The 22,263-nt window shown below is 51.8% G+C and overlaps 2 protein-coding genes and 1 long non-coding RNA gene across 7 annotated transcripts in view; 1 reads left to right on the top strand and 2 right to left on the bottom strand.

Annotated features, from left to right (window-relative positions):
* The window catches only part of LOC132021893 (uncharacterized), an 85,941-nt gene that overhangs the window by 24,846 nt on the left and 38,832 nt on the right, over window positions 1–22,263 (top strand). The window lies entirely within an intron of this gene.
* MYL9 (myosin light chain 9) lies at window positions 69–6,545 on the bottom strand. Its single transcript, XM_059406950.1, has 4 exons — window positions 6,438–6,545; window positions 3,053–3,262; window positions 1,563–1,724; window positions 69–754 (listed from the first exon to the last, which is right to left on the bottom strand). Exons 2-4 carry the CDS (start codon window positions 3,234–3,236, stop codon window positions 582–584), a joined length of 519 nt encoding a protein of 172 aa, XP_059262933.1. The 5' UTR covers window positions 3,237–3,262; window positions 6,438–6,545; the 3' UTR covers window positions 69–581.
* Window positions 14,724–22,263, bottom strand: part of DLGAP4 (DLG associated protein 4) — a 192,487-nt gene continuing 184,947 nt past the window's right edge. For all 4 annotated transcript variants that reach the window (XM_059406940.1, XM_059406938.1, XM_059406939.1 and 1 more), the window contains 3 exons: window positions 18,353–18,444; window positions 17,300–17,455; window positions 14,724–16,516 (listed from right to left, as the gene is read on the bottom strand). In XM_059406940.1, the coding sequence (XP_059262923.1) occupies window positions 16,298–16,516; window positions 17,300–17,455; window positions 18,353–18,444 (467 nt within the window). In that variant the 3' untranslated portion in view covers window positions 14,724–16,297. The remainder of the gene's footprint in view (window positions 16,517–17,299; window positions 17,456–18,352; window positions 18,445–22,263) is intronic.

The following is a 22,263-nucleotide window of genomic DNA, read 5'->3' as shown; positions in this document are numbered from 1 at the left end:
GGCAGGAGATTCTTTAGGGACTAGGAGCTCTTCTATTTCACCCCAACAACAGACACACAGACCCAAAGCAGTGCTCAGACTTCTATTGGAGACTCTGCCTCCCCTGGGTCCAATCTCTAGCCTACATGCGTCTTCTGGATTATACTCATGGTGGAGTGGCTGGGCAGGGCACAGAGGAGGGGTCTGGCATCCTGTTCTGAGAAGGGACCTTGGTGAGCTTTGTGGCAGTGGCAGTGGCTGGGAAAGAGTGGTCATTCCCTGTGTGGGGGTGCACGTGAACTTGGGTCCAACAGGACACAGGGCCTGTCCTGTGGTGAGCAGCCATGAGGCCAAGCTCCTGAGAAGACCGTCCTCTCTTGGGGTGGTGGGAGGTCACGGTGGAACACCTGCCTCACATTGGCCTTGCACCCCTTGCCTGGCACTGTGTGCTCTCAGCCTGTTCCTCCACGGGGAGCTGGGCCCCTAGCCCCTCAGAGGGAGGATCCCCTGAGAAAATTCTGTGGGGTCACGGGCATGGAGCACAGTGAGTGTGGAGAGCAAGAGAGTGGAACAGGGGCCTGGGGCTGGGGGGCTGGGGTGGCCTAATCGTCCTTGTCCTTGGCCCCATGCTTGAGGATGCGGGTGAACTCCACGTAGTTGAAGTTGCCTTTCTTATCAATGGGTGCCTCTCGGTACATCTCGTCCACTTCTTCGTCTGTGAAGCGGTCTCCCATGGTGGTGAGTAGCTCCCGAAGGTGGTCCTCATGGATAAAACCTGGGGGCAGGGCCAGGGCCCATGAGATAGGGACTCAGGCTGGAACATCCCTCACACCCTCACCATGTGGCCCCTCAGCAGTCCTTGCAGTGAGTCTCTGGCTAGTTCAACTCTTCAGGGCCCCAGAGGGAGGGGTTCTGCAGTGTTTCTGTGGGGTCCTTGGGCCTGTGAGTGTGTGGGCTGGATATGTCTTACTTTGACCTGAGCCCTAGAGTTCCACTCCCTGAGTTTGCATGCTCATCCCCTTTCCTGGCTGTGTGACCATAGGCAAGTTATTTAACCTCTCTGTGCCTGTTTGATCTGGAAAATAGAGATGAAAATATGCCAAGGGGACCATGAAGGTAGTCAGGAAGATGTTCTGATTGGGCCTGTGGGCACCGTGAAACTTCTGAAATTGGTGCCAGGGTCACTCTGCCTGTCTCTGGGACAGACCAGCTATGGGAAAGAAATCCTTTGTGAGGTCTGAGGATGGGGGCTGGTTTTTGCACCTTATTGGCCAGAAGGGCCTGGAATGATTTGGTTTCTGGGGAGGTCTAAAATGGGGGCATTGTGCTGGGCCAACAGGTAAACTCGGGATGTGGGAAGCCTTGGTGGATGTGGGCTGTTGTGGTCTAGTGTCTGGGGGAAGGGAACAAGGACACAGCTTAGTTGCAGCTACGGAAATCCCAGCAGATGGGGGATTTCTGTTCTGGCCTTTGGGGACAGGGGCCCTGAAGTCCCTGCGCAGCCCCACTTGCATCCTTGGGGACACCCTGGGTAAAATACTCAGCCCCAGCCCTGTCCAGGCCTCCAGCGGAAGGCTGCTGACCTGAGGCCTCCTCGTCGAAGCAGGCGAAGGCGTTTCGGATCACGTCTTCAGGGTCTGTGCCGTTCAGCTTCTCCCCAAACATGGTGAGAAACATGGTGAAGTTGATGGGCCCTGGGGCCTCGCTCATCATGCCCTCAAGGTACTCGTCGGTGGGGTTCTTCCCTGTGGCAGGTGGGACATTCCTGCTGTCACTGCCCTGTCCCCTCCCTCCTCCCTGCCTCCCCCTTCATGGCCTGTGAGAATCCCACAGGCAGGAGACGATGAGCTCTGTAAACTGTAGAGCGTCTTGTTGGGATGGTCAGCGTTCTGACTGCTCCCTCCCCCGGGCTCTCCAGGCCGATTTGACCAGTTAAGGCCTCTGGTCCGGATATCCAGGCCCTCCGGGGTGTGAGGGCCGCAATGTACTGACTGCCTGCGGCATCTGCAGCCCTGCCTGCCTGTCTGGGTTAACTTTCACCATGTTGTGAGGTCACCAAAATGCCCCAGTCACATCTGTGTCGCAGGATAGCGGGGAGATTAAAGACACTTGTGCAGCTGCTGCTGTTTGTGTTATGGGCTGCTCTTGCTTGTTAACCGGGGTTGATGTTCCTACCAGAAGGCCACGCCTGACCTGCGACCCCACCGACAAGAGCTACAAACAGGAATGCAAGTTTTTCTGGATAGAAGCCCAGGGTCCCACGTCAGCCCCCCCAACTCAGGGTTTCCCAGTCCTCCCACTGGACTTCCTGGGCGTGTACATGAGGGCCTTGGTCACCACTTCACAGGAAGGGACATGGGCAGAGTGGGTGGCCCCACTGTGAGGGGCAGGGCCAGGGACTCCCTTGGGCCTTTCTGGCCTCAGTGCTTGGGGCTTGACAAGCACAGGTTGCCTCCTCTTCTGCCAGAGGCTTCTTCTCTCCCCCAGCCAGTGTCTCATCTGGTTGAAGGGTCTGCCAGGAACCGGGGCTCAGGGTGGTATCTGTGATGAGCACAGGGGAGATGTGGGGGTAGGGCCACAGGGGGTGGGGTTCCCCATATGAGCAGGTTCCTGAGCTCTTTCAGCTCTAAGATTCTGATTCTAGGGAAGTGGCCGGAGTCAGAGAGGCTCTAAGGACCCGGCGTGGGTGACTTCTGAAGGAGGGAGGAACTCTGGCCTCCCCTCCAGCCTCAGTTCTCCATCTGCACAATGGAAGGTCTGTGCAGTTCCAGCTTTCTTTAGTCACTCATCCTTTTCTTTAAATGAAGTGGAACCAGGCAGCCCAACCACAAATCTGCCTGAGGCAGTCTGGCTCCGGAGTGAGCCTGTCTGGGTTCAGATCCAGTGCCCAACTGCTCCATGCCTCAGTTTACCTATCTGTTAAATGGAGAAAGTACTGGCATCTGCTTGCCAGGGTGGGTACCACATGTCTCTACATGGAAAGGACTCCATACACGATGAATAGCCCACTGCCTGTTTCAGTTGCAACCCTCACAGGACCCACTTGGACCCCAGCCACCCCGTCCCTGCTCACCGAGTGAGGCCAGCATGTCATGCAAGTCTTCCTTGTCGATGAAGCCATCTCGGTTTTGGTCGATCATGTTGAAGGCCTCCTTAAACTCCTGGATCTGGGACTGGTCAAACATCGCGAAGACATTCGATGTGGCCCTCTGTGGCCGCTTCTTGGTGGTTTTGGCCTTGGCCCGCTTACTGGACATCTTGGCTTCAGGTGGGTGGGGCTTCCCTGCAGGAAGTGGGTGTTGGGGGGAAGAGCCTAGGACCCTGGGTCAGGGGATCTTCCTGCCTACTTAAGCCTGGCTGTCAGTGCCTGGACCTGGCATTCAAGGCCTCCCATAGGCTTGGGGCTCCTGTCACCCAGCTCATCACAAAAGCAGACAGGCGTGGGCTCTGCGATCATTAACAATTTCTCTACCTCTCTGAGTTTCCTCATCTGGGAATGGGGACATGAGGAATGCCCAGCAGCAGGGAATAATTCGTGCCCGAGAAGCCCCTGGAATGGTGCCAGGCACAAAGTAAGCTACTTTTGCTGTGGCTGTTTGGGTAAGACACTTAGGATTGGATTCTGTGCCAACCTGTCTTCGCTTTCTCTCTCTTAATTCGTTATAGCATTTACACTGTCCATCTCTCTCTCTCCAAGTGAGAAAGTGGGCTGAAAAGTAGAAGGCTGTGAGGTTCCTGCCAGCTCCTCCTCCTCGCTCCAGCAGCAAGGAGCTGGATCAGTGGCCCCACATTCCTGACATTCTTGTCATCTCCTCCTCCTTCTCCTCCTCCTGCTCCCTCCTCCCTCCTCCCAATCCCTCTGTGTTCCAGGCTCTGGATGTTTTAGAAGGCATATGCTCTGGGAAGTCTTCCCTCCCCCAACCTGCCCACACTTGACCAGCCCCTTAGGTGGATGATAGACCTGATTTATTTTCACTCTGCCGTGCTTATAGGGGTATGAGGCTCCCCTGGGCTGGGAGACCCAGCTTCTTGTCACCCTTGTCTAGATCTGGCCTCCTAGCTTCCAGCCAGTCTCTCCCAACCCACAGAGATCCAGACCTGTACCACCTGTCATTTCACCTTGAAGCCCTTGAAAGTTCCTGGAATAAATAGGCCCCTGAGCCTAGCATTCAGGACCCTGTGTGAACCCCTCCAACCTTTTGCTCTGATTGACCATGGGACCCTTCACTGTGTTCCTCTAGCTGCCTGTGATTCTGCCATGCTGGACCTCTGGAGGTTTCCCAGACAACCTCAGACTGACTTTCTTGGTCACCCCCACCCTGAACACCCTTCCTTTTCCAGCCTAGTTCTTGAGACACCCCCTTGGGGAGCATTTCCCACACCCTTGGTCTGACAGTAAGCACTTAGAGGTCTTTCTCTCCCTCCCCTGATTTACTAACAGGCTAACAGATGGTTGTTTAATGAATAGCTGTGAGGGCAACTGCAGCCAGGCTATTGCCCCCACTGCACAGATGGGGAAACTGAGGCCCAGCAAGGTGCTCTTTCCCTGAACCTGTTATGGCCTGTGAGGACTCTTCCCCCGAAGACGTAGAGCTGTATTCCCTTCAGCTGGGGCAGTTGTGGGCGTGGCGGAGGCTCCAGGATTACGGTCCCCCTTTCTCCTCTGCCCTTGGTTGAGGGCTTCCAGGAAGTCTCTGCCTGTTTTTAGCCCTGAATGGTGCCAGGCCTTTATCCCATGACTCTGTTCCAGTCGTTCTCAGACTGTGGTCTTTGAGCTCTTAATCCCTGAGCAGGGATCCTGGACAGCCCCGACCCTTCCACAGGGCCACCTGTAGGCATGACAGACACGCTGCTGCTGTGTGCCACTGGCCTGACACACCTGGCCCTGGATGATTCTCATGTGGCTCGGGTTGGGTAGACAAAAGCCCTTCTCATCTGACCTGGGTCGGTGTGGGGTGGTGGCATCAGCAGGGGTTTTGTGCTTTGAGGGCCTCAGTCCTTCCCTAAGCCTGTTGATCACTGGGAACTTGGATTCATGGCACTAACAGAAGGCAGCCAAGAAGTAGTCCATGGCCATGAGAGGCTGTGATGGTTATCATCACTATTGCCAACCCCATCCTGTCTGCACAGCTCTGGGGCAGACACAGCCTGGAGAACAGAGGAAGCTGCAGCCGGAAGCAGGAATGGCTAGGACCTTGCCCACTGTTGTGATACTGGCTGGGCTCTTCTGTCTTCAAGGCCTCCCCCTTCCCCACCCTCTTTGATCCCGAAGCCATATCGTGGCTGAAAGCACTGAACTTCAGGGTATATCCATCCCAGCAAAGTTGGGAAGCAGGGTGAGGGCACCCCCTCCCCCACCTGACTGTGCAGTTTAAGAAGTGATGCCCAAGAAGGGAAGTGGCATGCCCACGAGAGGGATAGAGAGCAAAAGCTTGAGCTAGGCTTGGGCTAGGCTTGAGTCAGTGGGTGATAATGGCCAGCCCTTGGCACCCCTGATGCCTGAACACAGAAACACACATCCTGAGAGGCTTGTGGTGGGCCTGCTGCAGCTGAGGGCTCTCTGTGACCAGAGTCAGCTTCTAGGCGGTCAAGAAAAAGGGGTCAGAGGCAGGCTAGGTCCTTAGCCCTAGAGCCATCCCCTCCTGCTCCTGGAGGTCGTAGACACTAGGGATCAGATATAACTAGTGTTTGGCTGCAACTAGGTGCCACCTCCCCCTTCTGGTGTTTGAAATCCCCCCATAACAGCAAAGACAAGGCCTGTGTCCCCCATTATCTCGTCCCTATGGCTGGTAGTACCTGATGCCTTGCTAGTAAAATCACCTCCTCTGTGGCTGAGTTATCTGACTCATTCCTCAGGGCAGTTGTAGGGCTGGAGAGGGGGAGTAGAGAGTCTGAGGTCCCCCCTCGGACCTGGACAGAGCCCAGGTCCCTGTCCAACCCCCAGAGCCCTTGGCAGACCCTCTCCACCCAACAGGCATATTTGGGCGGATGTTGGAGCACGTAGAACCCCCAAGTGCACGCACACAGCGTCGGTGCGTGTGGAGGGACAGATTTTCTCTCCGGCTCCATCCCTCTCTTCTGCCCCAGGAGTTCTGGAGGAGTCTCCAGGAGACTTAGAAGGCTCAGTTTCCTGTCTGACACATGGGTTTACTGGGGCAGGGAACACCGGCGACCACTTCCCCCCTCCCCTCCTTCTGGACCCCCCAGAGCTCTGGGTTTGGCTCTGAAACTCCATAATAAAGAGGCAGGGCCTGGCAGAGTTCCCTCGCCAAAGGACCAGTGGCTACCCCAGTCTGGAACAGTTTCCCTGCTGCCCACCCCCCTGCCAGAGTCCCCGTCTTCTCCGCAACTCGCAGCCCCAGCCCTATGAGGGCTGCCCTCGCTGAGACCCTCGGGCATCCCTGTCTGTGGGGCTGTCACACCGCCTCGTCTAGCTCCCCCGCGGCCGCGACTCCCACCTGGTGTGGAGAAGGAGCTCTCTCGATGTGCGGAGCCGGTGCCGGGCGGCGGGCTGTGGGTCGGCTCCCGGCTCAGTGGGCGGGGCGGCGCGGGCCTTACAAGGCAGAAGAATGCAGGCGGCGGGGCGGGGCGGTCTGTACTCTGGCGCAGCCTTATTTGGCCTTGACCCACTGGCCGAAGGCGGGGGCGTCTTCCCTGAGTAGGCAGGGGAGGTGATGCGGGGCCACGCTGCGACCGCTTGCTCCTGATTGTTAGGGGAGAGGGATTTATTGGGCTGCCCCTTTCTCCCCAGTGAGGCAGGCACAACACCTAGGGGCATTCTCTAGTTCTCAGGCCCTCCCCCCAACTTTCCCCCAAAGGCCCCCACTGCCTGGCCCATTCCTGTGGGAGGGCTTTCTTCCATTAGGCCAAGTATGGCTTTTGTCACCAGTCCAAAAGAAGGCATGTCAGATGGCTCCGCCATCCTCATGTGAAGGGTCATTCAGGTCCCTGCTGGTGTGGGGGCTCACGTGGGGCTTGGGTAGGAGGACTGTGCTGGGGACAGCCCACCTCTGCCAGATCACTGTCCTTTCCTGCTGGCGTCAGTTTCCCATAAAATGGGAGGGTGATGGTGAAGATTCAGGAAAAAAGAGTGGCCAGAAAGAGCCAAGTAGCACCCTTGGAGGGGTGAGAGGGGCAGGGGCTGGGGGAGCCTGGGGCCTCCTCAGGGTCGCAGCACCCCTTACCCTCTCTTGTTGGCATTAGTCAGAAGAGGGAGTCAGAGAGGACAGACCTCCTCCCCCCCACTCCCCCATTCTGCATCAAGTCCTGTCCATCACTTTGACCCTTGAAGGAACACCCTACCCACCTGGACTCCAGGCAGGCTTTCCCGTCCCTCCCCCACCCCCAGCCCACTGTGGAGCAGTGCAGACCTTCCAACACCCAGTTACTTACTCTTGTCGATACGAACCGACATCTTAGGTGTGGGGCACTGTGTTGGGTGCTGGGGAAACAGCACTGAACTAAAGTAATCACCCCAGGGAAGCAGTTTTTATGAGGGAACTACGATGAACGAGTAGCTCCATGGCTTGGGGAGAGAAATGAGTTCCTTGAAGAAGAATAAAGCAGAGTTACAAAAGAGAGAGAGGAGGATGCCTCTTGTGACATTGGGACAACCAGAAGTCATGCCCAGGGAAGGTTTGAGGCAGGTAGGGAGAGTTTGCCAACTCCTGGTCTAGGAGCAGCCAGAGGGGAGTGTGACTCGGGAGAAGGGTGAGAGATGAGCTCTCAGAAGCAGTGGGGACGTAGCCTGGGGCGCCTTGTAGGCCGCCATGAGACATCAGAGTTCTGAGCAGAAGGATGGCATGGTCTGGCTTATGTATTAACTGAATCCATCTGGGTGAGACCAGCGAGGAGCTTTCCGGCAAGTGTTCAGGCTAGGGTGGTAGCAGCTGGGCGGGGGAGAAGGGTGGGGTTCTGGAAATATTCTGAAGTTGCATCCAATAGGATTTGCACATGGATTGGAATGTGTGTGAAAGAACAGAGTCGAGGTTGATTCCAAGGGTTTTGGTGTGAGCGGTGGGAGAGAGAGAGCTGCCACTTTCTAGCATGGGTCTACTGTGGAAGGAGTAGGTTTGAAGCGAGATCATAGCTCTGTTTTGGACCTGTTAATTTTTTTTTTAAAACAGTTAATTTTGAAATAATTTCAGACTTTGTATGGTACTTATACCTTTATTCTAAGAGTTCACCCAGATTCTCCAATTGTTGACATTTGGCTTTATTATATCCTCTTCTGTGTGTTTATGTGTATGTGTGGATATCTTGCTCCCACCAACATCATTTGAGAGTAACTTGCATTCTTTATTACTTTTTACCTGGAAATACTTCAGTGAGTATCTCCTGAAAAGGAGATTCTTTTCCAAATCCATAGTACATTTATCAGTATTAGAAAAAAAAAATTTTTTTTTTAAAGATTTTATCTATTTACTTGACAGAGACAGAGAGATCACAGGTAGCCAGAGAGGCAGGCAGAGAGAGAGGAGGAAGCAGGCTCCCTGCTGAGCAGAGAGCCTGATGCGGGGCTCGATCCCAGGACCCTGGGACCATGACCTGAGCCAAAGGCAGAGGCTTTAACCCACTGAGCCACCCAGGTGCCCCTAGTATTAGAAAAATTTTAACATTGATTTAATACTGTTACCTAATTTACAATCTATATTCAAATTTTGTCAATGATCCCAATAATGTCCTTTATAGGAATTTTTTTCTGGTCCAGCAGCCAATCTAAGGTTATCATATTTCTTTAATTTTTGTGTGTGTGTGTGGAGGGTGTGTAAAAAAAAAAAACAACAAAACATAAAAATTACCATTTAAGGGGCGCCTGGGTGGCTCAGTGGGTTAAGCCGCTGCCTTCGGCTCGGGTCATGATCTCAGGGTCCTGGGATCGAGTCCCGCATCGGGCTCTCTGCTCAGCGGGAAGCCTGCTTCCCTCTCTCTCTGCCTGCCTCTCCATCTACTTGTGATTTCTCTCTGTCAAATAAATAAATAAAATCTTAAAAAAAAAAATTACCATTTAAGCATTTGAAATCTGTAGTTGGGGGGGCAGTAAGCACATTCCTATTGTTGGGCAGCCATCACCACAACCCAGGTGGCCTTCAATTGATTTTTGTGTATTGATCTTACTTCCAAGAACATTACTGAACTTTATTAACTCATAGTTTATTTATGGATATTTTAAGATTTTCTATATGAAAGATCATGTTATCTGCAAATAGAGATAGTTTAATTTCTTTCTTCTTAATCTGGGTTTCTTTTTTTTTTTTTTCCGAAGATTTTATTTATTTATCTAACAGATCACAAGTAGGCAGAGAGGCAGGCAGAGAGAGAGAGGAGGAAGCAGGCTCCCTGCTGAGCAGAGAGCCCGCTGTGGGGCTTCATCCCAGGACTCTGGGATCATGAGCTGAAGGCAGAGGCTTTAACCCACTGAGCCATCCAGGCACCCCTCAAGCTGGGTTTCATTCATTCATTCATTCTGTTGCCTGGGCAACATTGCCTTCCAATACATCAAATAGAAGTAGTAAAATCGGGGGCACCTGGGTGGCTCAATCAGTTGAATGTCCGAATCTTGATTTTGACTCAGGTCATGATCTCAGGGTTCTGGGATGGAGCCTCTTGTGGAGCCCCATGATGGGCCATGTTCAACGGGGAGTCTGCTTTGAGAGTCTCTCCCTCCTTCTCCCCCTGGACTGCCTCCCCCGCCTGCCTCTCCCTCCCACCCCCTCCCGCATTTGTTTGCTATCTTATGCATACCCTGTAATAAATAAATAAATTAAAAAAAAAGTAGTAGTAAAAGCAAACACCCTTGTCTTGTTTCTGAACGTATGGCAAAAGCTCAGTCATTCATCATTAAATATGATAGTAGCTGTGGGTTTTTCTTGGATGCCCTTTATCAGCTTGAAGAAGATCTATTGCTGGTTGAATGTTTTTATTATGAAAGGATGTTGGGTTTTATCAAGCCCTTTTTATCTATCTATTGAGATGTCTTTAATCTCTCTCTTTTTTTTTTATAAGATTTTTTTTATTTATTCGAGAGAAGGAGAGACAGAACACAAGCAGGGGGACAGAGGGAGGGGGAGAAGCAGACTCCATGCTGAGCCGGGAGCCGAAAGTGGGGCTCCCACCACCTGGAGATCATAACCTGAGCCAAAAGCAGACACTCAACCATCTGAGCCACCCAAGCGCCCCGCTTTAATCTCTCTTAACATTGAACTGTTAATTAGCTTTTGTTTTTTAAGACATTGACATTTTCAGAGAGTCCAGGCCAGTTACATGGTCCTTCCTCATGATTAGCTTCAAGTTACGGATTTTTTAAAAAATTATTTATTTGAAAGAGAGAGTGTGCATGGACAGGTAGAAGCATGAGCAGGGGGAAGGGCAGAGGGGGAGAGAGAGAGGATTGGCTGTCCAGCAGACTCCCTGCTGAGTGCAGAGCCCAACTTCAGGCTGGATCTCACAGCCCTGAGATCATGACCTGAGCCGAAATCAAGAGTCTGATGCTCAACCAACTAAGCCACTCGGGCACCCCTCTGGTGGTGGATTTTTGACAGGAATATCACAGAAATGATGTGCCTTTCTCTGTGTGTCTCAACAGAAGACATAGGACATTATTTTTTTCCCTCACCAGCAACAATAACTTCACCATCTTTTTAAGGTGGTATCTGCTGGGTTATCCATCAGAAAGTTATAATTTTCCCCTTTATTAATCCGTATTTCATGAGTAAGTCGTTTGTGGGGTGCTCCTTTGAGACCAAACATTCTGCTTCTCAGCAAACTTTCACCGACTTGTGACACCCACTGGTGATTTAGTTGTTGCTGGGACGGTTGCTTCGTGGTGACTTTCTGGCCCTTCTCACTTCGTTTTACTTCTGCTGGTTGGTGGACATGTTCATTTTGAGAGGTAGAGATGTGAGTGGGAAGTGTGGAGTTCAAGGAAATTGGGGTTGCAGAGTCAGATGTGGGAGTCATCTGTCAGTCTATGGAAGGTTGGAGCCATAGCATTTGAGGCCCCCCAAAGGCCTCCTGTTGGTCACAGGGCGTCACCAGGTTTGGGCTCTCTGCACACGTGCTAGAGATTAAACCCTGATGCTGGCTGGTCATTAGGGGACCATGGCCACCCCTGGACACTGGAACTGGGGGCCCCTGTCTCATGGGAAGGTGGCTTCTGTAGGAGGAAAGGTCCCCGTTCCATTTAGAGCCTTTACTACTTAACGTGGCATTTGAGGCCCTTCCTGTGCAGCAGCAGTCTCACACTTCAGCTTCTGTGCTTGCCTTTCTCCGCCTCAGCTTGGAGAACCCCTCTTCATCTTTCAGAGCCCAGCTCCAATACTGTCTTCTCTGTGAAGTCCCACCCCTCCTTCCCTCAGCAAGCTCATTCATTTAGGAAATAATACTTCCTTTTTTCCCCTAAACTTTTGTTTTTATGTCATCTCTATACCTAATGTGGGGCTCGAACTTACCACCCCAAGATCAAGAGTCGCATGCTCCACCGGCTGAGCCAGCTGGGAAATAATGAAGCTCTCGTCTGTGCTAGGCACTGAGGCTGGTGGAAAAAACTTACTTCCTATTCTCTGGGAGCCCACCATCTCCTTGTGGAGACAGATACTCATATAGCTGCACAGATAGGAGTATTACCACATCAGCGACCGCAACAAAGAGAGACAAGCCAAGTGGCTCTCATGCTCCCAGTCCAGAGCAGGGGTTTTTGCCCCAGCCTGGCCTGGCCCGGCCCAGGGACTTTGGGAGCTAACCTGAGGGCTGAGGAAGGGTTACGTTAGCTGCATTGGTGGGGAGCTGTGCTCCCTGTGCCAGGCCTGAGGTGAAGCTAGGGTGGGATCCCATGGGAGGTGTAGTGGGAGAGCTGGGCAGGGGCCTCTTGGGCCAAGGTGGGGAGGCTGGGTTTTCTTCTGCTGGCACCAGGCGGGCTGCAAAGGCTTCTGCGCAGAGGGTGACTTCTGGTGCTAATGGAGTCAGGACTTCATAAAGACCCTCTGGCTGCTGTGGGAGGTGCAGTGAGGGCCACATGGATTTTTCAGGTCAGCCAGATTCCAAAGCGCAGGGGACAGTACTTCATTCTGTGTTTCTCTCAGAAACTCCACTCCAGGGCGCCTTGGTGCCTCCGGCCATTTATTCAGTGTCTGCCTTTGACTCAGGCTCCTTGCTCAGCAGGGAGCTGGCTTCTCCCTCTGGCTTCTCCCTTCCCCTTTCACCCTGTCCAGTGATGATGGTGGGAACAACTTCTCTAGCGGGCTGGAGGTCCGCAGCAGCACTTTTACCTGTGCTAGCATCTACATGTTGCTGGCTGGAAGGCCACCTGGCAATGGCTTTGTCCTGCTGTCCTGGCCAGAAGGCCGCTGAACCCAGTGCTGCTCCTGGCTGCAGCCTGGTCTCCTCTCTCAGCTTAGGCCATGGGGTGGGGGAGATGCCAGGCTTGGGAACAACTAGGGACCCTGGAGCTCCTGCCCTAGGATGTGCCGCCCTGAGGATGGTTCTCAGGGACCCCGGCTTAGCGCACAGGCTCAGGCTCCCTTTGCCTCTCCCCCAGCACCCCGCAGCTTGCAGTCTCTCCCTCCTGACCCCTTTCTGTCCCTTCAGAGCCCAGCTTTGGAAATGCAGCTTCTCTGGGAAGCTGCTGTTGGTCTTTTCCTAAATAGTCAAATGCCTTCTTGATAGAAGTACAGAGATTGAGATATTATCTTAGTCATGTTCTGGCTCATACTGTTTTATAGAAATCTAGTCATGAGAATACATACTTCTAGACCATGCAACACTCTGCAAGATCCTTGGATACTTTAAAAAAAATGATTTTATTTATTTATTTGTGAGAGATGGTGACAGAGATAGCGAGAGAGAGGACAAGCAAGGAGGAGACGGAGAAGCAGGCTCCCACTCAGCAGAGCCCCATGTGGGACTTGATCCCAGGACCTTGGGATCATGACCTGTGCCGAAGGCAGGCGCTTACCTGACCAAGCCACCCAGGTGCCCCAAGATGCATGGATACTTAAAAGACGTCATGTCCTGAATGTCAGGTCTGGTTCAGTGGGACTAGGAGACATCGTAACTGAGAGCAGTGAGCGACCCTTGGGTGTATCTCGGGCGGGTACAAGGGAAGAGCCAGAGAGGACATTACTGGGGACTTTGGAGTGTGGCTGTGCTTTCGTATTCATGTCTGGGCCTTGGCACTCTTCTGGGTCATGGGGTTGGGGGGTGCTCGTGGACCACTCCTTTTTTATGTTAGAGGGTGACAGTGGTATTGTGGTCATGCAGGAATGTCCTTATTCTCAGGCGGTGTCTGGTGTGTTTGGGGTAAAGTATGGTGTATGCAGCTAGGTTTCAAATGGCTCGGGGAGAAGTGAGGCGTGTTTGAATGGGCCTGCGAGGGATGGTGCAAATACGGTAGTTGTTGACAGTTGCTGATTTTGGGTGAAGGACATGGTGTTCATTATCCTGTTCTTTCTTCACTGTGGCAGCAGCAGAGCTAGGAGTGGAGGCCCCGATGCTGCACGTCACATGCTTCCTGCTCTCCGTGCTCCGCTGTAGGGAGTTTAGGATCCTTGCAGGAGACCCTGATCCAACTGCCAGGGCCACTCCCCTGCTGTGGCAGGAACACTTAGGCGCTGAGCGGTAGGCGTCCCCCCTCTTCCCCTGAGGCCTGTCAGGAATAGAGCTGGGCTGCTAGCTAGCTCATGGACCCCTCCAGCATTCACTCACCGCTCTGAGGGTCCCGCTCAGTGCCCAAGGCCACCTGCAACCTCTTCACTTACTCTTCTAATCACTTCCCCACAGGGCGGGGATAGGTCCAGGGAGTACCCGCCCCTGGAGGGTGGCTCTGCGGCCCTGCTGTGTGTGCCACTAACAGGATCCAGAGAGGAGGGCATGAGGCTCTGAGCACCAAGCATGGGGGTCTGGCCTGAGGGAGGAGTGGAGCTCAGGAGGGACCAGGTGGAGCTGGGAGGCAGTTCTGTGCATCCCCTGAGCCCAAGGTCACTGCATCTTAGCTGGGTGGTGGGAGGAGGAAGGAGACCAGGCGTCTGGAGCCCAGCTTGGCCTGAAACTTCCTGAAAACCATGTTTGTACCATGGGGCATTATACTTGAACATCCTTCTGCCTGGAACGCACTCTCCCCGGACCTGCCGTCCCCCAGAGCAGGTTAATACCCTTGGTGTCTCTGGGCTGGAGCAGAGTGCTGCGCCCCAGGCTGTGTGTGGGGTTGCTCTGTCGCTTCCTGCAGCCTCCTGGTGCTGCATCTTCTCTTCTGCTGCCTGTGGTAGACTTAAACTCACGTAGGCCTCATTCAGTGTCTTTCTCCTCCACCAGAGTGTGGTTCTGTGACCGCCTGCCAGGTGCAGGGCTGTTGGAGCAGGTGCTCAGGAGGTGTGTTGAGTGCACACAGCTGTCAGGGGGAGGCCGCTGCAGAGGGGACAGAGTACTGGTCCTGGGTCTGGGGGGAGGTGGGCCAGGGCAGCCCAGCTTGGCTTCCATGGAGCAATGATGGGTTAAGTGTCTGTTTCTCACAGGAGGCAGGTTAAGGGGGATGTTACTCATTTGTAAAGTCAGGGAACCAAGGGCAGCTTTCTTGCCCAGGGTTGTGAGCCAGGTTGTGCCAGAGCTGGAATGACGGTTTGCACACAAGTCAGCCTGTCTCCAAAGAGCTGCTGTGTGGCAAGGGGTCTCACTCAGGCTCCCGGGTGTCCCCTCCACCCATCTCACCCCAGCCTGGCCCTGCCCGCTGTAAGAACACCATGAGCCCTTGGTACACGTTACCTCATTTATTCTCACAACATGCCTGTGAGGTAGGGAGGGGCAGGGACTGTCCCCATTTTACAGAGGAGGAAGTTGAGGCACACAGAGGTCAAGTGACTTGCCCAAGGTCACAGACGGCAGCCAGGCTGGAATGGGGCCCCAGAGCAGGCCCTCTGTTCACCTGGGGCCCCTGCAGCGAGTGCCGGACATGAGGACATCTCCAATGCCATCGTCATCTCCATGGTAGAGAGAGCAGCCCTCGTGTGCTGGGCCACCCCCTACCCCCTCCCGCCCCCAATCTTGCAGCTCAGGCTGACGCCACCCTGGGAGTGGGGCTGGGCTGGGGGGGTGTGGGCGGTGTGGGCGGTGTGGGATGGGAGAGAGAAGGATGATTGGGGTAAAAAAAAAGAATAGAAAACTCAAGAGGCAGGGCGGATGGGCCCACGGCAGGGGGCAGGTGGGAGACCAAAAAAAAGGCCGCTTACACACAAGGTATATATTTTTACACACACTTGTACACACACCTAGATATAGTACATGTAAAAATATATGCTATTCACACACCCGCCTCCTGCCAGGTGCCCCGAGAGCCAGCGGCGGCGCTGGGGGGCATGGGTGAGCAGATGGGCGTTTGTTAAATATACACTCTAAGGTCTATGTGCATATGTACACATACATACAGACACAGCCGCCTGCCCCTCAGGTGCTGTACACAGGCTCGGCCAGGGACAGGCGACCCCTGGAAAATGGGGTCCCTCTCTTGAGTATCCCCTGCAAGTCACTCTGAGTCAGACATTTTACTGAAGGAAGAGGGGGCTGGAGAGAAGAAAGAGGCGGGAGTCTGGAGTGTGGTAACGGTGGCTTTTATCTCATTGTCCCCCCCCAAAGCCCTGAACCCTCCTCCCCTTCTCGGAGACCTCCCCTCCCCCCTGCCCGGGGCTGCTGCTGCTGCGGGGCCAGCGCCTGCGCCTGCGTGTGCGCATGAGCAACTGGGAGCGCTGGGGCAGGGGCGCGGGTCTGGCTCTCCAGGCTGGCAGCTGCACGCAGGGCCCAGAGTTGGCAAGCCGGTGAGACCACAGCTGGGAGCCCCCGGGTGAGCTCTGAAGGGAGAGGAGACGAACAGAAGAATGAAAACTGCAAGGTCAGAGCGGGGTAGCGGGAAGAGGAGGAAGGACATGGCAGGGACCCAAGGCTGTCCTCGGACTGTCCTCGTCTTGTAAACAAGCTAGTGCGAGTTCTCGTGAGATAGAACAAGTAAAAAGACCGCAGTCTGGAGGCTGGGCCAGGAGGTGCCGAGGTCCGTCTACCTAGCCCACCGTGGCCAACCAGAGGGGAAAAAAAGTTTGAGAGTTTTGTGTTTCTGTTGACTTTTTTTTTGTATGAAGTCTTCATTAACCTAAAGCTGGGAGGGACCCAAAAAAGCCAAATTGTGAGCCCTTGTATGCATCAATTGAAAATTGGCTCAGGGTCTCTGGACAGAATAACCATCTTAAAGGTTGAGAAAATGGTGTTCCGTTCACATTTAGTTTGTGTGTTTGTTTGTTTTTTTAATGACTTAAAATTGTTTGCTTCCCACTTCCTGGTCTCAGAGTCGGGTCTGGGCCTCAGGGACATAAATCTCGATGCTGTCCGCACTCTCCGTGGCTGAATTCTGCCGCACAGAAGCTGCCCGCTTGGCCGCCAGGAGTCTCTTGCGGGCCTCCTGACGCTGCTTGTCCCCGGCATCGGAGGCCTTGTCGCGGCTCACTGCCGGCTTGGATTTAGCTGGCTTCTTTGGGACCGGAGGGGGTGGTTTCTTCTCTTCCTTTAGTGAGACAGTGAGGAGGGAAGAAAAATAAAATAAAGGTGCACCTTTTGTGGGGTGTTACCTCTCACTTGATGCTGGCAGCTGGGGCCTCCACCCCAGCCTCCCCACATCAGGCACAAGCAACACACATGTGGAATCAGAAAGCCACAAGAAGCGATGATAGTGGGAATAGCACAAGGCATAGGAGCAAAACGCAAGCTTAGGATTCTAGAATGTTCTAGCAGGAAGGGATGGACACAGCACCTGTTCCCACCCCTGCTCTGAACCATGGGGAGCCTGAGTCACATGGCCTGGGCTGGGATTTAAATTCAGGACCTCGGACTCCCAGGCCACATTTCACAGGCTTTTTCAGGGGGTCAGAACTCACAGGGGCCGTGGTTCAGTACCCAGTAACCACAGGGGTCCCTGGGTGCCATGGTTTTATGGAAGGAAGCTGCATCTCATGGGAGAGGCTGGCCCCAGTAGGACTGATCTGCCTCCAGAGTTCTGACAGCCATATCTCTACCTGTGCTCAGGACTGTGGGCATCTGTCTCCTAGGAGCCCCCTTTCTGAACATGCAGGGTGGGATGGCATGCTTCAGGGGGCAGCCTCGACTACACAGAGCGAGCAGCATGCTGGACGAGAGCCAAGCATGGACCCCGCGCACTGATGGACGTGAGCCCCCAGCTCAAAGACGACACACGGAGAAGGGAGCCAAGCAGCACTGACCGATGTGGGCAGCGTTATTGCCGACCAGGAATTTGTCCCTGGACTTCCCCTCCGCACTGCTCCATGCTCACCTTCCTCTTCTCGGGGGTTTCCACCAGCTGCCAGCTGTTGGCCTTGAGGTGGTAGAGTTCATCAAACTTCATGCTGATGTCCTCGATGGACAGCTGTAGCAGGTCCCAGAACCCTGCCAGGTCCTGGGCTGTCGGACGTGGGTTGGCTTCAGGGTTCTGCAGAGGGAGATGGGGATCAGTGGGGCGAGCAAGGCAGACGCTTGTTCTGCACCCCACACCAAGTATGGTCTCGTGACCCTGCCAGCTCTGGTTAGGGTCCCTGGAAGCCTCGTCTTGCTTCTCCCCACTTCCCAACATCAGGATCTGTAGGAGGGAATGAAGCAAGTTCCTGGTCACTGCCAGCCCCGAGATGGTGCAGATCTTTGGGAGAAAGAGAGCAGGCCCTGTACATACATGGAACTGAGGCCTTGACCACCACTGTAGGACTACAAGGAGGAAGGCCCTCATGCTCCTAATATATGTCAGGCTGAGATCTCTTCTCATTGTACAGAAGCTCCCAGCTGTGGTCTCACAGTGAGGCAGGAAGAAGCCAGGAGCACAGCCAGATGGGTATATTTACAGAACCCACAGGGTTTCTGTCCCCCTAGTCTGTTCTCTGACAACACGCTGCTCATGATGACTGCCCCAGCCAGTCATCAGGATCTCTGCAGGTCCTGGAGATAAACACTCGCCCTTATCCTCCAGCCCTAGGAGCATGCTGTCCGTGGCCATGGGGAGTGAGGTGAGGCGTCCACAGGAAAAGTCACCCTCCTGATAGGGAAGGCCAGGGGGTGATATGTCTCCAGTCCTCACCCGACGTCTTAGAGCATGTTTAATACAACTGAGTCAGTGCTGATTTTTAAGTTTCATGTGGCTCCTTTCACATAGGCTTTGCTTTTCTATTTGAAGAGGCATTAGAAATTTGGAAGGCTCTTTTCCTTGTGCGAGGCATGGACATGTGTCACCAGCACCTTCTCTGTGTTAGGGAGGAGAGCGCAGAAGCTTAGAGGGGCTAATCTGGCAGGAAGGCAAAGTCTGGAAGGCCCACGGTGGAGGAGGAAGAGTCACACTCACCAGGTTTTGCTCACAGAGGCCCCGGAACTGCTGGAATTTCTGGGACATCAGTAGCTGGGCACTGCCCACAGCACTGAGGACTTTTCCTAAGACTGAGAAAGAGAAGGTGGAGACTGAGCAGAGCATAGCATTTGTTGGGGGTAGAAGGCAGGATCAGGGCTTTTATCCCCTTGACCCCACTCAGGTTACCAATCATCATTTGGTGAATGGCATCTGGTCTTCATTTTACGCCCACTTTAATCAGCCCTTGTGAAAAATACAAACAATACAGATAAAGTGAGTGCCATGTCTTAGTTCCTACATATATTTTATGGCAATAGATTTGAAAATTTAGTTTAAATGGAAAAAATTTCCAGGAAAACCTAAATTATCTTAGAGTCAGGAAGAAACAGAAAATCTTATTAGACCAAAGCTGTTTTTAAAAAAAAAACTGAAGAGGTTAAAAATCTTCCCAGAAAAAGGAGCCAAGCTAAACTATGTAGTTTTACAGGTGATGTTCGATAAAACCTTTACAGAACAGAAAATCCCAGTATCATACATTGAGATTGTTCCAGAGAGTCCATAAACATAGGAAGTAACACTGCTCATTTCAGGAGCCCTGAGAATAAATAGGACATGCCAAGAACAGACCACTTTCATTTTGAACATAAATGTAAAAGTCTCATCAAATATAAGCAAATAGAATCCAACAGGAGAGTTAGCCATGAAGATCTCAGCCCAGGAATGTAAGGCTGATCTTTCACTAGTTGTGGTATAAAGACAGTACGATTTCTCAGCTGCCGTAGAATCACCAAAGCAAAACAGAGTAAAGAGGAAATCGACATTGAACTCTCCTGTGACAGAACTCGTCAGCACTGAGTGTGAAGTGGGCTGCCTGTCTGGATTGAGGTGTCAGTTTTGAGTTTTCCAAAGCAGCATGCCTTGAGGGGAGAAGCCAGTCATCTCTTACTTGAAATGAAAAGGGGATGTGGACTGCAGCAGGAGCTTTCCTGTGCCTGGTTCAGCACCAGGGGGTGGGGAGCTTTGCACTGTGAGGGGGGGAGAAGATGAGGCTGAACACAGCCCCCATTCCTGTGCTTTAGGAACTCCTGCCCACCTGGGATGCAGGCCTGGCCCCTCTCTCACACTGATCTACTTTATAAGAGCTCATCAAGGAAGAATTTTGCCTTATTTAGAAAGTAATTCAAAAGGAGCTAAACAGGGACGCCTGGGTTGCTCAGTTGGTTAAGCAGCTGCCTTCGGCTCAGGTCATGATCCCAAGCATCCTGGGATCGAGTCCCACATCGGGCTCCTTGCTCAGCAGCGAGCCTGCTTCTCCCTCTGCCTCTGCCTGCCATTCTGTCTGCCTGTGCTGGCTCTCTCTCCCTCTCTCTCTGAAGAATAAAAAAAAAAAAAAAAAAAAAAAAAAAAAAAAGGAGCTAAACAGATTACAGGCACAGCAAATGGCACACGAACATTCACCAGATAGTTCTTGCTAGAAAATGGTGGAAAGCCATGAATATATCAAGCGGTCGTTCTAGGCTGGGATTGAGGTGCTCTGAGAAGAAAATGAGACAGTGGAGCTCAGAGCTAGCATGAGAGAAAAACCAGGCCATCGAAGAAACCAGGGCCACTGTGGGACAGCACAAAGAAGAAAACCTGCTATGGGGCCCCAGGACTAGGAGAAGAGGAGCAAAAAGGCTCCTGGTGCGAAATGCTTCAAATGCTTGGTAACAAAAAAAATTTTTTTTTAAAGATTTTTATTTATTTGACAGACAGAGATCCCAAGTAGGCGGGGCGGGGGGAGTAGGCTGCCCTTTGAGCAGAGAGTCCAATGTGGGGCTCGATCCCAGGACCCTGAGATCATAACCTGAGGTGAAGGCAGAGGCTTTAACCTACTGAGCCAACCAGGCGCCCCACAAGATCTTTTTTCAAATAAATAACCTGCCAGGAATAAAATGAGCCACTCCTCACCCCCTTCTTAAGACAGGTAATGGAGACACTTGGTCTAGAGTGAAGTAGGAATAAAAGGAAAGGTGTCTTCTGAGAATTCCCAACCATAAGACTGCACTTGGGTACCTAATTTCTTAAGAAATAAAAGCAGCAACTAAATATGAAAGAAACTATCAAAAAAGAAAGGGGCTGAGAGACATTAAAGAGAGTGGGCCTCTGTGTACATGGGTCAGCTCTACAAGAAGAGAGCAGACATGATTTAGAACTTTCCAGAAATAGCTGACACCTGGTACTCAGGAGCCAAATGAATCCCAAGCAAATTCACATTGCCGGTAAAATACAAGACAGAGATGCTCCTAGAAAGCAGCCAAAGGGCAAGGAAAGATTAAAAACAATCTTTCTGCTAAAGAAATTAATTCAACAGCAAATTTCTCAACTACAACAATGGAAAAGTGTGGGGTGAGTTCCTTTGGGTGTAGTATTCTGTCATTCCAGAATGAGTGTGGATGGGGAAAGACAGAGTGCTGGAAAAACTATCTACAAGCAGAAGAATGAAGTTGCAAATCTACAACTACTATCTACAAGCAAATGAATGAAGTTCATTCATTAAGAATGAATCTATCTAATCTATAAAACTCTTAGATAAAAACAGCAAATCTTTATGACTTTGAACTGGGCAGTAGTTTAAGACTCCAGAAGTACAGGCAACAAAAGATAAATATGGCTTTAGTAAAATGGAAAATTTTTATGTAGCAAAGAATACTATGAAGAAAGTGGAATGACAACCCACCAAATGGGAAAATTGCTTGCAAATTACGTATCTAATAAAGGGTTAACATCCAGAACTCCTATAACCCCACAACAAAAATAATCCAATTAAAAAAGGAGCATGGAGCTGAACAGACATTTCCATATACACCAATGTTCAGTAAGTGTATCCTCAACATCACTAGCCATCAGGGAGCTGCAAATCAGAACCACAAGATATCACTTCACACCCACATTAGGATACCTGTTAATGAAATAAAACCATCAAAACCAAAAACCCAAAGTTTGCAAAGATGTGGGGAAACCAGAACCCTTGTGCCTCACTGGTGGGAATGTAAAATGGCACTACTGCTGCGGTCTGGCAGTTCACCTCAAAAAAAGTTAAACATCCATCCAGTTACCATATAACTAAAAAATTCTACTCCTAGGTATATACCCCCAAATAAATGAAAGCAGAGAGTAAACAGATTACCTGTATGCCAGTATTCATAGTGGCATTATCCACAGTAGTCAAAGGTGGAAGCCACCCAAGTCCTCAGCAATAGATGAATGGAGGGATGTCCGGGTGACTCAAGTGGTTGAGCGTCTGCTTTTGGCTTGGGTCATGATCCCAGAATCAACCCTTTCTGCTCAGCAGGGAGTCTGCTTCTCCCTCCCCACTCTTGTGCTCTCTCAGATAAATCAATAAAATGGTATATACATACATACAATGGAGTATTATTTAGCCATACAAGAGGAATAAGGTTTTCATATATAAACTCTTCATGATTAAAAACACAAAAATAGGGGTGCCTGGCTGGCCCAGTTGGTGGAATGTGCGACTTGATCTCAAAATTGTGATTTTGAGCTCCATGCTGTGTAGGGTTTACTTAAAAAACAAAACCATAAACATCTAAGTAACACACTGGTGAAAGGAATCACAGTGGCATTTGGAAATATTACATGTCCTAACTTGTTAGATATGGCTAAAGTAGTACTTAAAGAGATCCAGAGGTTTCAAAACATGTTTTCAGAGGCTGGAAAAAAATAAGTATCCAGTTTAAGACATTAGTGAAGGAACAATACAATGAATCCCAAAAGAGCAGAAATTTAATAAATAGACCAAGATATAATAGAGGATTAATAAAATTAATAAACCCTGGGACGCCTGGGTGGCTCAGTTGGTTAAGCAGCTGCCTTCGGCTCAGGTCATGATCCCAGCGTCCTGGGAT

This window comes from Mustela nigripes, chromosome 7 (genome assembly GCF_022355385.1).
Source record: "Mustela nigripes isolate SB6536 chromosome 7, MUSNIG.SB6536, whole genome shotgun sequence".
NCBI lineage: Eukaryota > Metazoa > Chordata > Mammalia > Carnivora > Mustelidae > Mustela > Mustela nigripes.
The sequence above is the reverse complement of the archived record's forward strand: the minus strand, read 5'-3'. Positions and strand labels throughout refer to the sequence as shown.

Bases quoted from the DNA above. Each gene is read 5' to 3' on its own strand.
- MYL9 (XM_059406950.1), bottom strand. From the start codon at position 3,236: ATGTCCAGTAAGCGGGCCAAGGCCAAAACCACCAAGAAGCGGCCACAG. The intron at 1,725-3,052 runs GTGAGCAGGGAC...CACCTGCCACAG, and splicing joins TGACATGCTGGCCTCACTCG to GGAAGAACCCCACCGACGAG. The intron at 755-1,562 runs GTCAGCAGCCTT...CCCTGCCCCCAG, and splicing joins CTTCGACGAGGAGGCCTCAG to GTTTTATCCATGAGGACCAC.